This window comes from Anabrus simplex, chromosome 1 (genome assembly GCF_040414725.1).
Source record: "Anabrus simplex isolate iqAnaSimp1 chromosome 1, ASM4041472v1, whole genome shotgun sequence".
NCBI classification, from domain to species: Eukaryota; Metazoa; Arthropoda; class Insecta; order Orthoptera; family Tettigoniidae; genus Anabrus; species Anabrus simplex.
In genome coordinates, this window is record NC_090265.1 from 1,613,497,790 (window position 1) to 1,613,513,667 (window position 15,878).

The 15,878-nt window shown below is 37.7% G+C and overlaps 1 protein-coding gene across 2 annotated transcripts in view; it reads right to left on the minus strand.

The window, feature by feature from the left end:
• LOC136858596 (TATA element modulatory factor) overlaps window positions 1-15,878 on the minus strand; it is a 335,705-nt gene that overhangs the window by 280,492 nt on the left and 39,335 nt on the right. For both annotated transcript variants that reach the window (XM_067138270.2, XM_068225630.1), the window contains exon 4: window positions 1,322-2,056. In XM_067138270.2, the coding sequence (XP_066994371.2) occupies window positions 1,322-2,056 (735 nt within the window). The remainder of the gene's footprint in view (window positions 1-1,321; window positions 2,057-15,878) is intronic.

Consider the following 15,878-nt stretch of genomic DNA (forward strand, 5'->3'; position numbering starts at 1 on the left):
CCTATTACAATAATCTATAGTACTGCAGAGACTAGATCTATAATATTTCTTTAAAAACATATGTATAAATTCGGCAGTTTTGTATGTAGGACTACTTCTAAAGTTTACAACCGGTCTAATGGCTATACCTTGTTTATGTACTTTGGGCATTGCCTTTAATTTGGGCAACCCTCTGTTCATGCTTACCAAGCGATTTGCTTCTTTAGACTCCATAAAAAAAAAACAATATTGGTTAAAATTTGCTTAAATTTCTTTTGCATAGTATTGGCAGGATCCCTCTTTATCTGACAAAACTTATCCCCCTTTAAAAAAATTTTTTTTTAGTAACGTAATCTTCCTTATTCACCAAAACTATAGTATTACCATAATTATGTTGTTGTCTTTGATCTTCTTGTTAATTGTTTGTAAATTATTATTCGTTCTGTCATCTGTGGTGGTTCTGTGTTCTATTATTTTACAAATTTTCTTTCTGGCCTCGAACAACATTGTCTCCATCTCACGCCCCCCTCCCCCGCTGTTTAATTAGGCCTTAATGTATATATATGAATTTTAAACTATGTTTCTGAAGAAGAGAAGAAATTTCTCAAAACATGTACTATATATTCTTAAGTGTGAAATGTAAATAAATTTTTATACATAGTATTGACTAGGCATATTACCCATCTCTCTATTTACTAAGATTGAGAATTATGTTTCATTTACCCAAGAAACAGCAATATTAATAAGACAGTAATTTCAGGCTTTGTTACTTGATAACAACAGCACAGACTATTACAAAAAAAGTGTACATAATGTTGTTGGTAACACTGTAGTGTCAAAAAGTGTGTCTTTTTAGTTGGAGTAAAGCAGAAAAAGACAGCAAACTGTGACATTGATACTCAAGTGGATTACAGTGAAAATAAATAAATAAATAAATAAATAAATAAATAAATAAATAAATAAATAAATAAATAAATAAATAAATAAATAAATAAATAAATAAATAAATAAATAAATAAACAAATAAACAAACAAACAAACAAACAAACAAACAAACAAACAAACAAACAAACAAATAAATAAATAAATAAATAAATAAATAAATAAATAAAATTAAATTAAATTAAATAAATTAAATAAATTAAATAAATAACCTATCTATCTATAGCTGAATGTTGCTGTATAAGGGTTAATATGCCAGTAAATCTAACTGTACCAAGTTTCAAAAAGACAACTTTCCGTCTAGAATTCATTAACTGAACCAACAGTCACAATATTAGCCAATCTTTTCAATTTCTCTTGCAGCCTAACAAAACAGTAAAAATTGACGAAAACTGCTTACCTTTCTGAAGATATTGGAGACTGATCTCTTGTAGGTAACATTTGTTCTATCTTTGATTCTCGAACTTCCTCTTCTCCCATAGCATCAGCTAACAAAGTCTTCACATAATAGGAACTTGTCTGCTGAGGAGACGACTTGGCTGAATCATCTGCCCCTGCAGTCACTATTGTCTCCTCAGAACTACTTTCCATAATAGTACCCTCACAACTACTATCTGTATTCACTAACGTTCGACTGTCAGAAAGTAAAGAACTTTCATCACTCACAGACTCACAAGCGACATTTCCAAGAACTTTGCTAGAAAGACGAGACTTAGGACCCCCTCTCTCATCCCTAAGTTCTTCGATCTGGAGCTCAGAACCTGACAACACTAATTGTAAATTAGTCTTTATTCCTTCTACTGGTGGAGACTTCAAGTCTGTAGTCTCAGCAACTGTACTAGAATACAAACTACTCTCATTACTTGAGCTATCACCTGCACAGTGTAGTTTAGATAAATGGAGAGGAGATTTAGCCAAATCACTACCATCACTCCTCGTGCCGATCCCAAGACCCAATCCAGGCTGTTCAACAATTGTAGTGGTGGCTGTTGCTGTACTCTCTGAGGCAGAAGTGTAGCTGTCATCAGCAACACTCATGTCTTCCTCGTCTTCTTCCTCCTCTGGTATCACCTCTACACTCTCAGGAGAAATCTTCTCGCTACTCTCTTCTCCTCTACTTTTTTCCTCTTGAAATCTGAATACAAAAGAGAACAATTCAATAATTTAACATACTTTATATGTACTTATGTTAATAACAAATTCTAATCGATAAATGAAATATTCATGAGAAATGTTTTAAAAAGTAAATTATGAAACTAAATAAGTTAAATATCAACTACTTTTACTTTCTGGGATATGTTTATTAAAAGAAAATAATTAACTGACATCAGATTGTAAACACAGCTAAAGAGATGAGTATTGAATACGTATTCCTAAATACTTCTTTCTTTTTTTACTAACTTCATGAATACCAACCCTCAACTTGCAAGATTGTATTTCTGGGACTTATTTTGTAATATGACTTCTTTGAGACAGTCGACTGATTATCCCTGCTCACAAACACACAAGACAGTCAAGTAATTGACTTCAACAAGCAATGCATATTTTCTCAGTTGCCAAATTTATTTTTATGGTAACTGCAAATCACACATGACTTTTAGTCTGAGATACCCAATGAAATTTTTTACTAATTAGTTATTTCTTTTAATAAGTAGAATGGAACTGAGCTGTGAAATGTCTTGCAGGGTAGGAGTGTACAAAATTAACGTGCAGGAATCAACTGCAGACAGAAGTATAAATCACAGGAGACCACACCTAATAAGTTATGGGTTAAAGTTACTGTAGAGTCGTTTGACACTAAAAATTTTAGAGAGAGAGTTAACATATCACTTAACTCAACGTGCATGAGCAAAGAGCAACAGTAAAGAAAGTGACAGAAAGGTAAAAAAGAATCATTACATCACATTCACAATGTTTATAGAAACATCTAGTTCAGCAAAGCTCTTACAAGTGAGATAGTCATGACATTTCTAACTTCAAAAAATAGACTAAATATTGCACTTGGCTAGTAGAGAGATTAAAATGCTTAATAAAGCATGATATGAGAAGCTTCCATATTTCCCTGCCTCTTACCCAGCTTTCTGTGTGTGGTCATTGTTCCTCTGAAACTGAGGTGTTGGTCAAGGATTTTAAGTAATAAAAAGTAACAAACAAGAGGCAAATCAAGCCTTATATAGTGTGATTCACCCAAGTTTTCACTTCAAACATCTTCTGACAAGTGGTGGTGGAGGTGATTTTTGTTTTAAGAGAAAGTACAACAAGGTAATCATCCTCTCTGAACAAATTAGTGGAATTAGTGGAATTCCACAAAGGAATTTGGAAACACAGTACAAAATAAAACAAAAATTTATTGAATTAGGCTGAAAAATTACTAACGAATCAAAAGGGAACATGCATTCCCTGAGTAACAGTACACTTGTAATTTATATACCCTCGATTAATCCACTGTCGTACATAAAGCGGATGACGAGATCAGCAGTAGTTGCGTCATCGGCTAGTATGCATTCAAGTGTTTCCTGCAGGCCGAGGCTCCGTCTTAGACCAGAGAAGTCGGCACCACAAGAACATACTGGGGGGTCTTCTCTCTTTAGGAGATAAGAGTGCATTGATCGTAAATGACCTATCCTCAGCCTACACAATACTATGGCCTTTCTCCATGAAGGTCGGAAAGAGGACCGCCACACGGTAGTTGTCTTCTTAATTGATCTCAGCTTGTTGAGAGTTTGAATAGCTAGCCACTCCGATTCCCAGGACGCCAAGATGGTTCGACGTAGCTGAGAACAAATATCTTTAGCAGATACACTGACAGGTCTTAGAGGTAAAAGTACCGCTTCGTTTGCAGCTTCATCTGCAAGTAAGTTTCCAGCAATCCCAACGTGGCTTAGAAGCCATGCGAAAATGATTCTGGTGCCAGCATCACTTAACCTAGCTAGAAGGTCATGAATCTGCTGCAACAGAGGGTGCTGCGAGAAACAGGCTTCAATAGACTGCAAAGAGCTTAAGGAGTTGGTACACATAAGAAAGTGGCTTCTTTCATCACCCAGTGCAAACTACAGAGCCTCTTCTGACAAGCTGAATATAGTAAATGGTGTGAATAACAATGAAGGGCACATAACAGAACATGCAATTTATGTACATGATTTTAATAAACACTGAGTTGCGTTTCTTCAATGGAACCGTACCCATTTCTGTTGCATACACAGTTGGTCGTAGGCAACTACATTGACAATGTCATTATTTCCACAGTCAGACGTGTACCACTCGTGAAAAGGAGAACTGAAGTGTGCATGTTTTCAAATGTAGCACCAACATTCTGAATGCTGAAGACATTATGAAGGTGATACACCACAGGCTGTTTGTATGTTCACACTCCCCGATGACATCGTCATGAGGTATGAGTCATGCGTAGCACTCATCTACTTGAGCTGCTAGTAATAACTTCTAACAGTGTCTCATTTGAAAATGTGTACACTTTAATACTCCTTTCCACCAGAACTACATATCTGGTTGTAGAAATAATGAATCAAAGAATATTTTTAAAAATTTGCTTTACATTGCACCGGGATGATAGGATAGGAAAGGACTAGGAGTGGGAAGGAAGCATCCATGGCCTTAGTTATTATTACATTTTTTTATTTACATCACACCGATACAGATAGGTCTTATGGCAAAGATGGGATAGGAAAGGCCTATGAGTGGAAAGGAAGCGCCCATGGCCTTAACTAATTTGCCTGGTGTGAAAATGGGAAACCACAGAAAACCATCTTCAGGGCTGCTGACAGTGAGCCTCGAACCCACTATCTCCAAACTCATAGCTGCACACTCTAAACCGCACGGCCAACTCACCCAGTCATGGCCTTAATTAAGGTACAGCCTGGTGTGAAAATGGGAAATCACGGAAAACGATCTTCAGGATTGCTGACAGTGGGACTCGAAACCACTATCTCCTGAACGCAAGCTGACAGCTTAATGACCCAAACCATGCACTCACTCGCTTGGTACATCCCTCAATGTGGCTACTTACGATCAACTAGGTATACGACACAAATGTGTCTAGTTTCTTTTTTAAACATACTGTATTTATTAAAACCTGGGGCAAACACTGCATAGTCTTTCATGTTGTTGTTGTTTAATTCCTCTGATTCGGGGCTGGCTGTTTGTGTTTGTTGAAATACACTCCGCTTCATACCCACACAACACAACACAACACAACACACTACCAACTACTGCAGAAAGAAGTAATAGCGAATACTTCCCTCTGCATAGGACTGGCATCTGGAAGAGCAACCAGTCATAAAACTGGATCAAATTCACACAAAACAGTGACCCCAGGAAATTTGGAAATTGCAAAATATAATCAATATAAACATAAAATACGGCAGGTACATGGTTGAACAAATTGTATTTATTGAAGAGTACCTGTTTAAAGAGCAATCGAGATAATTACACTGCCGGAAAAAAATATCCAAACACCAAGAAGGGGTTGTGCTAGATTAACAAACGTTGGTAGGTGTGTTTATACATCTGAAAGAGGATGCTGATTCAAATTTCCCGCAAATCGCATTAGCGTGGCGCTAGTAGCGGACCCATGCCATTGCACATCAGGTTTGCTTTAAATACGGGCTGCACTGTGAGATTGGACGAAGGACTGAGAGTTGGTCAAGAATGCCTTTACAACGACGAAGAGGTCAGTATCAACAGCTCACTGTGGTTGAACGAGGCCATATAATAGGGCTACGTGAAGGTCGATTTTCCTTCTGTGCTATTGCAGAACAACTTGGCAGGAATGTCTTCAATGTGCATGCATGCTCGCAAGAGAATCGGGCTCCAGATGTCCCCGTGGCACCACTGAGAGGGTGGACTGCCGTATTCGGCATATGGCTGTGGCACAGCGGACTGCGTCTGCAGCAGCAATTCGAGTGGCAGTTGGCACCACAGTGACACAACGAACTGTTCAAAACTGGTTACTTGCAGGACAGCTCCGAGCCAGACGCTCTGCGGCGTGCATTCCACTTACCCCAAACCACTGCCGTCTGTGACTTCAATGGTATCAAGCGAGAGCTCATTGGAGGATGGAGTGGAGGCCGCTGGGTTTTCCGATGAAAGCCGGTTCTGCCTTGGTGCCAGTGATGGCCGTGTGTTGGTTAGGAGGAGGCCAGTTGAGCACCAGCATTCCACCTGTTTAAGGAGTCGACACACTGGACCTACACCGGGAGTTCTGGTCTGGGGAGCAATTTTCTACGACAGAAGAAGCACTCTCGTGATTATCCTACACACCCTGACTGAAGATGTGTACGTCCGTCTTGTGATTCGACCTGTTGTGCTGCCATTCACGAACAGCATTCCCAGGGATGTTTTCCAACAGGATAATGCACGCCCCATGCCGCTGTTGTGTATCGACATGTTGCCTTGGCCTGCTCGACCCCACCGAACTGTCCCCAATTGAGCACATATGGGACATCATTGGATGACAACTCAAGTGTCATCCACAACAGGCATTAACTATCCCTGTATTGACAGACCAAATGCAACAGGCATGGAACTCCACCCCACAAGCTAACATCCGGCACCTGTATGACACAATGCATGAACGTTTGCAGGCCTGCATTCAGCAGTCAGGCGATTACACCGGTTATTAATGGACCAGCATGGCACATTTGCGATGGCTTTTCTCGTGCAGATATTAACCTGTAGTCTTGCACACTTAATCTATTAAATATGTTACCTCGACAAATATAGTGCCAAAATTTCTGTATTCTACATTCCTTATTTCATGGTGTTTGGATATTTTGTTCTGTCAGTATATTATTGCTTAATTTTAGTGACTATCAACACCATGAATGGATCTCATAACCAGGGCTTTCATGATATCTGTATTGCTGACTGAATTCATAGAAATGGAAAAAGTCTTATAATTTCAAATATCCAATTTTTATACTCAGACTTCAGAATTAACTAAAAAAAGAAAGGTTATATGATCCACATTAGAAATGCTATCAACTTTCATGTCAGCTTACAATATATCAACTATAGTTAAGGGCTTTATTATTACAGAGAGTCCATCTATTCAACTCCATTTCTAAAAGGTTGTCATCATCATCATCATCATCATCATCATCATCATCATCATCCATTCCCTTTTCTTGATTCTCTCTGGGTAGGGTAGTGTGCCAAAGCCCTCCACTTTGCTCAATCTTTCCACCATTCCTGTTCTAGCATTGTATTGCCATAGACTCCTCTACTTTTAATACAGCCCATTACAGAGATCATCCACCTCATTCTAGGCCATCCCCTAGGCCTCTTTATAGTATGTATGTATGTCTGTCCCGTTCCTCTACAGGGTCGGGTATGAAGTGCGATGAATCTTTGTAGCGAGTTTTATGACCGGATGCCCTTCCTGATGTCAACCTCATCAGAGGAGTTAATGAGATGAAATGAATGATGAGATATATGATAGTAGGGAGAGAGTGAAACCTGGTGCCGGCACATAGCCTAGTCCTGCTAAAATAGCACCATGAGGTCTGCTCAAGGCTTAACATTCCCATCCAACGAACCATCATCAACTACATATGAGCACTGCAGATTAGAAATTGTATACCACCACCTCCCCTACCCTGCCAGCAAACATTCTGATCATGGTTGTTGTTGTTGTTGTTGCTGGTGTTATAATAATAATAATAATAATAATAATAATAATAATAATAATAATAATAATAATAATAATAATAATTATTATTATTATTATTATTATTATTATTATTATTATTATTATTATTATTATTATTATTATTATTATTATTATTATTATTATTATTACGCCCCACTAATTACTTTTACAGTTTTTGGAGACACCGAGGTGCCAGAATGTTGTGCCAATGGAGTTCTTTAACATACCAGTAAATCTACTAACATGAGACTGACACATCTGAGCACCTTCAAATATCACCAAACTGAGCCAGGATCGAACCCACCAACTTGAGCTCAGTAGGCCAGCGCTCTGCCACCTGCGCTACCCAGCCTGGCTCATTAATGTTCTCTTTGGAATTCTCTCCTCTGATATTCTCATCATGTGTCCAAATAAATTCAGCATTGCTATGTCAATCTTTTCTTGAAGAAATTGTGTAGCACCACCTCCCCTACCCTGCCAGCAAACATTCTGATCATGGCTGCTATAGTAATGGAGTAGACAATACAACCAGCGTCTTCATGCCGAGTGCTGCGCGGCGGTAAATAACCCAACCTATTATAAGGAACAACAGCTACGGGCAGAGAAGTCCTTATAGAAAGAAAATGAGCCCTCGGTAAGGAAATGTCACTGAAACCCCATATTAACAACAGCGTCTGTACTCCAGAAGAGCAGCTACAAAAAAGGTGCCTGTTCTCCATGTTAAGAGTGGCCTACAAGCTTCGGCTGGCAATAGCTCTAAAATGCCTTTGGAGTGGTGAACTCATCATAATAAAAACCTGTATCATTACAAGTGTACTGAAGCCTCAGAAAAAGGACACTATCTGGATAAAACCAAAAGTCAAGCAAGCACAACCAGTAATGAACATAACGTCATCGCAGTATAGTCAACTGAGGACAACAACTGAAGCACTCAACATCTTATGCTAGTCCAAGGAGCATTGCCATTATGTAAATCGTTCTTGTAAAAATGTCATGATTTTACACGATATTTATATCTTGTAAGACATAATAATTCATATATTAATATTTTCTTCCTCTCTTTTCTCACCGTATTTAAAATGAAAAACTTCATAATTGTTCCATACTGAACTGAAAATTACAACACTAAAAAGAAAGTATAGAGGTTCCACCTTCTCAATACACTGTTATTAAGTTGTATCAATGTTAACTTAAAACATAGTTAACTTTGGGATCCGTTTCGACACATTTAAAGTGCCATCATCAGCCGATGAAGAGAACAGGGCAAAAGGACTAAATCATAAACAATTATATATACACATAACAAATATAAGACGTTATTCATGGTCAAAAGGGTGTACGTAGAAATATCAACACTTTTTATGAAGAAGTAAATTCAGTTGAAGTTCATTTGTAACATGACAGTCTTGCATATTCCTGCTGTGCTGTAATCACATAAAAAGATGTTGAATTGATAGTAAATAACGAATTAAAAACCTTGAACCAACATAAAATCTTGGGGGATGACTTATTAAAAGATTGATCTTGAGAGATGCAGCTTGTGTACAGTTGTTGCTAAGCAAAGTCTTATAGGCATTTGTTTTATCGGCACGTTGAAGAGTGGAAAGCGACATACATTAAGTTATTGGACATTATAAATTTTCCAGCTAACTCATTCTTGGTTGTCAGAGTTTCGCCCCCGTGTGCTAGGCTGGGCTCATCAGTTGGTACCTAGCACACCTACCAAGACGCTGGCTAGTGCATACCGTGGAGGCCACTGCGTAGGCTAATTGTAGCCACCGGCAGTGCCAATGCACTATGAGAGACTTTGTCTCATTATCAAGAATTGATGCCTGCTTGGCCATCAGATGATATAGATATTGATTCCCATACTCCCATGAGTAAATTTATAATTTAAAGATAAAAATTTCATTGTTCCGTATTGAAAAGTATCAAAATTAAATTGAAATAAATATGGTAGTTCAACCTACTCAATACAAGTAAATAAGAGATGTAGAGATTACATTCTTATTATTTATAATTTATAATGTCCAATAACTTCATGTATGTCGCTTTCTACTCTTCAACGTGCCGATAAAACAAATGCCTATAAGACCTTGCTTAGCAAAAACTGTACACAAGCTGCATCTCTCAAGATCAATCTTTTAACAAGTTATCCCTCAAGATTTTATGTTGGATCAAGTTTTTTTAACTCGTTATTTACCATCAATTCAATGTCTTTTTATGTGATTACAGCACAGCAGGAATATACAAGACTGTAACCTTCATAAAAAGTGTTGATATTTCTACGTACACCCTTTTGACTGTGAATAATGACTTATATTGGCTATGTGTGTTTATAATTGTTTATGATTTAGTCCTTTTGCCGTTCTCTTAATTGGCTGATAAAGACACTTTAAATGTGTTGAAAACAGTCCCAAAGTTAACATGTTGTAACTTAATATTGGTACCAACTTAATAACAGTGTACTGAAAAGGTGGAAACTCTATACTTTCTTTTTAGTACTGTGTTACTTATCATATGTATACATTTCAGATTCTTGGTCTTTTTTTTTAAATTACACTAATATAGGCTAATACAAAGACTATGGTATTCACTGATTCCCTATTATGCAAACGAATGGAACATAACAAATGACAAATTAAGAAAGAAACTGTGATATAAATTAAAAGGTTTAACACAATTTGGAATCGTGTAATTCTGGCAGTGAAGTTCCTCACCGACTTGATGTTCATTCGCTTTCTTTGCTGTGTCTGTCTCCGAATCAGCTGTTGCTGTATCTTCTCCAGACTCATCGCTGCAACTGTCGAATCCAGAGTTAATTATTATGCGTTCAATTTCCTCTTCCAACAATGCATCCCATTTCCAGTACATTTCTTGTATTTCTTTCACCTTCAGCTTGTATTTCTTTCACCTTCAGAACTGACTGTTTCCAGTCATCTACTGTTATAGATTCAATCATTTCTCTTGTCAATGTTTTCAGTGTAGACAAAGAAACATGATAGACATTTTTATCAGCAATTTTACCTAGAAACGCAACTCTACGATCGGCACGCCCCAGTGCGTATGGGAAATGGTTCCAGAACTCGTAGACCATGGATAGATGATGAAATTCACCACTTAATGACTAAACGAGACGCTGCTCATAGACGATATAAGCACTAACCAACGGAAGCGAACCACCAGACTTATAAAACACTGCGTAATAAAACGACCCCTAAAATTTGAAGCGCTAGACTATGTTACGCCCATAACTTGATTAGACCTGATGTACGCCCTGCGACGATGTGGAAATCTATGGAATATTTTGGCATCAATAATCAGAAATCTGACGTAGAACTAAATGTTAACGTAGATGAATTAAACGACCATTTCATCTCGCCAACGGGAGTTAATCCAGTCGTGAAAGAGAAAACAATTAATACGTATACGCCATCACCACACTGAGAAAAATGTTACTTCAGTCACGTCACACCACAAGAGGTGAATGACTCAACAAAACACATCAAGACCAAGGCTAGAGGCGTAGATAATATAGGGCACAAAATGCTCATTAAAATTCTCCACCAGATCATTTATCCATTGGTGAACATCTTTAATTATTCACTGCAACAGGGTACTTATCCGGAAATATGGAAAATGGCCATAGTTCGCCTGCTTCCAAAAATAAGACTGGCAAAGGACGTTGGTGACTATCGGCCGATTAGCATCTTATGCATATTGTCAAAAGCTTTAGAATTCATAGTTCACAAGCAGATTACCAACTATCTTACTCAACACAATCTCCTCGACATCTACCAGTCCGGCTTTAGAACGAGACAGCACTTGCAGAGCATTAACACATGTGACGGATGACACAAGGCAAGCTATGGACAACAAACAACTGACAGTTCTAGCGTTATTGGACTTTAGTAAAGCTTTTGACACTGTTAACAGAGACATACTTATATCCAATTTAAATAGTTTAAATTTCTCCGCGAGTGCACTCCAGTGGATCAGTTCCTATCCCACCGGCCGCCGGCAGTGTGTACTTAATAACAACAATGAATATTCAAATTGGTGTATGGTTGACGTAGGAGTACAACAAGGTTCTGTACTGGGCCCCCTATTTTTCTCTTTGTATATAAATCGCATAGCTTCCAGATTAAAACACTGTAAATACCACTTATACGCAGATGACTTAGATATAGATATACAGCAAACCCGTAAACCTACACTCGGAGACACTTCACCTGAATGAACACTTAATGACCATAGATATATGGGCCAAAAATCATGGATTAAAATTAAAACCATAAAAATCCTAGGCAATAATTATTGGTTACCCTAAATTACTTTGCAAACTCAATCGAACAGCATTACCACGGTTGTCCGTAAGTGTTAGTCCCATAGAGTATAGCCAAAATGTAAGAAATCTTGGTATAATATTTGATGAACATCTGTCCTGGTCTGCCCAAACTATATCTGTGTGTAGAAAAATATACGGAACGCTAACACTGTCTCAGTAAATTCAAATTCACTTTCCCTTTTAAACTAAATAAAATTCTTGTTGAATCACTCGCATTACCTCATTTTGATTATTGCGATATAGTTTACAACAACCTAGGGAAGGAAATTACAGTGAGCTCAGAATGCTTGTGTAAGATTTATTTGTGGACTTCTTTACGCTGACCATGTCACACCGGCTTACACACGGCTCAGGTGGCTTCGCCTGCCAGAATGATGCACACTTCATACTCTTTGCTTTTTGCATAATATTCTTAAAATATCTCAACCAGCCTATCTCCGTGATCGCATCAAGCTCCTCTCCACACACCATAACAAAAATACCTGATCCTGCAGCATTACGTGTTTATCCCTTTCTGTACACAGAACAGCAATCTACATAAAACCATTCACCATTACCGCACCCCAACAATGGAATCTCTTACCAGTGGACGTCAGAAGCATGTCCAGCAGCTCAGCTTTTAAACATGCCTGTGTTGAAATACTAGGTAAACATGTATAAATCATAAAATTATGACCTGAAAACACCTCTTCCTACTGCCTCTTCATCATTATTTCCCTCTTCCTTTCACATATCTTCTTCTTCTTCTTCTTCTTACTAATCCTTCTCTTTTTGGTGCACTGTAGAAATGTATACATTTTCTAAACTTTCTCTTAATTAGTAGTTAAAGTACCGGTACTCACTATTCATGTATTTTTAATGTACTCTACGTACAATGTGTATTATATAGATGATATGATTTTTTTAAGTGTGGTTACTTTTATTAATACTATTACTGTTTTTATTGTTAATATTATCATGTTATGGCCATCTATTATTATTATTATTATTATTATTATTATTATTATTATTATTATTATTATTATTTTATCCTGTTCCAGATTAGTTTGATGGGATTTAGGTCCAGATGATAAGCTGACAATCTCAGGGATGTGAAGCCAGCATCTTCAAATATATTGTTAATGCAGTATGTTATTGTTGGTCTATATTGCTTTGCATGAATGAGAAATTCTTCTTTTGTCATTTCTTGGTCAAATGTATGTCTGATTTCGAGTTGTTGATTGAAGGCATTTTACCTGTCTTATCTATTGTGGTAGGGAGCGTTGTCAAGGACAACAATGCTTCTCTGCAGTAATCCAGATATCAGTTGGGTTTTACCCACTTACAGTACTTTTCATAGTTCATTTCCTTATAGTAGTTTGATTTTGAATCATAAATGAGACAAGCACCTAGAATTAATCCCATCTTCTCACCAGCATGGATAATAATAAGGCACTGTCCAGGACTGTTATTTATATACACTCCTGGCACATCAGCGCTCTGCCAACACTTGGAGACAGTATAATGCGTGTGAATTCACGTTCCACCATGTATACAACCAGTTTATTTTCCCCTTTACATTTCTTTTTAATGTTACATTAGCACATTCATATAATAAGTGTCTTTTATTCTTACACTTTTTCAATCTAAAACCTATTAACTTCACTATATTTCTAAGCATTTCTCTGCCTCCTATAAAACTAATTTATTGCCTGCAGAATTTTGTTTTTGCCAGTGGCTTTACGTCGCACCGACACAGATAGGTTTTATGGCGATGATGGGATAGGAAAGGCCTAGGAGTTGGAAGGAAGTGGCCATGGCCTTAATTAAGATACAGCCCCAGCATTTGCCTGGTGTGAAAATGGGAAACCAAGGAAAACCATTTTCAGGGCTGCCGACAGTGGGATTCGAACCCACTATCTCCCGGATCTCCTGAAATTCTCTTATCCATACCATCCAGTATAATTTTATTTGCAAGCGGTTTGCCCTTTTTACAAGGTGACCTAATTTTGCTTGTTCCACTTTCAAGTTGGGCCTCTTTTCATATTTTACATATTGTTTTCTTACTACAGCTGTGAGCCATTTTTGATACTTGTGTCAGTTCGGTTTCGTCCCGAGCAAAATGGCTCATTACTGCTTCACGTGGGACGATCCCGTAACTTCTGTGATTGTACGAAACATGGCAGTCTTTGTGTTCTCTGTCACAGATGGTCTAATTTTCCACAGGAATGTATTTTTCTTATCTCCTTGACTTGAGGAACATGTGTCGGGTTTTACTGATATATAAGATGGACTCCATGCATTCAAATGCAGCATTTGTAATATACCGAAACGTTTTTAAACATTTCAAATGGATTTTCTACTACTATTCACCTCCTTTCATTGCACCTTGATATTACTTCAGGTAACGATATCGTTTAACACCTTATTCTTGTTATAATGGTTGTTGATATCCCTTGTTTACCCTGCAGTATGAATGCAATGTAATTCTCTGTGCTGGTGTGGTTATGTTGATTCTCAATATTATGGTCCTGAAATTACTACGTGCGTGTATTCTTTTGCGTCTACCTCCCATCTACACTGTATGGCTATTCGTGTCACAACGAGGCTTCACTCGCTCTGTACGAATTGCAATCTTGATGGGTTTTGATGTGAATACGGGACTTTCTGATCCCATTGGTAAATTTATGGTTATGTATACACATGACCCAAATAATTGGTAATCCCTTTCTACCGACCTCGGTGTCGTGTTATTGAAGGATTTGAATCCTTGATGGACGCTCAGGACCGCTCTTCGCTCTTAATGTTTTGTTGCCTCACTGTATGTGTGTACGGGTGTGAGTGTAAATGGGTGGGGTATCAAGAAGGAATATCTTTTTTTTTTTTTATTTTATTTTATTCTTGTTTTAAATTCTATTTCTTTAACTGATTGTTGGTGCATTTTCTTTTTGGCCTATGCACATATCTTGGCCTCTTGTACCGTTTCCGGCCAACATGTTTTATCTTTCTTTCATGTATGCACTGCGCATGCTTTTGGGCCTTACCATTATTTTTTTGTAGTTCATGTTCCAGAGGTTCTACAAATACTTATTTCCTTTAGTCTGCTCTTTAATGCATAGGAATATAGTTTTTCCTTTTGGGGTGATGGATTGTTGTAAAAAAAATGGATATAAAAAGAAGAGAGGTGTGATATATGGGAGTGGAGATAAGAGTAGTTGGTGAAATTAATACCTGTTGGAAAGTCAGATCATCTCTTAATGAACTGTGTGGATTGCATCATGTTTGTGGTGGGGATAATCCAATTGCAATCGCACGATGACAAGTGGTTCAACTGAATGTAATATAATGCATTTCTGAATAATGGCATGGAGTCATTATTGCTACAGCTCTGTAAAAGGGCGATTACGTATGTATATTTTAATATTGAGTATCTTTCCCTGCCTTTTTTAAATCGATTTCCTTTCTCCTAATTTTCTTTTAATTAATTCTATAAATGTTTCCTTGTTATTTGTTGAATTTCATTGTATTTTGGTTTTAAAAATGAGTCTCTTGGTATTATTCTGCCGAGAGGCTCATCCCCAGCTCAAGGCTTGTAGCTTGTGGCCTTTCCCAGTCGAGATCCAGGCCTCAATATTTAGCTTATGATGACACATTCTGCACGGTGAGTAGGTCTCTGTGCGTGCGGGGTGTGGCTCAGCTGGTAGAGGCAAGAGCACATTCAGAAGCATTTGTAACACGTATTTTCATACCTTCCTTTATCTGTCAATCACAAAACTTAATGACACTGTAAATAACACACCGAGCTTATTCATGTATAACTTTGTTCGCTTTACACTCCTTCACCAGCACAGCAGAAGCTGAGCGACCTAGCCGACAACTGAACCGGTCTATACGGTATTCTTGTGCACTGCACAGTGCATTAGTTCACATTCTTTCTGAGGATTCACTTTCCTCGATGGGGTT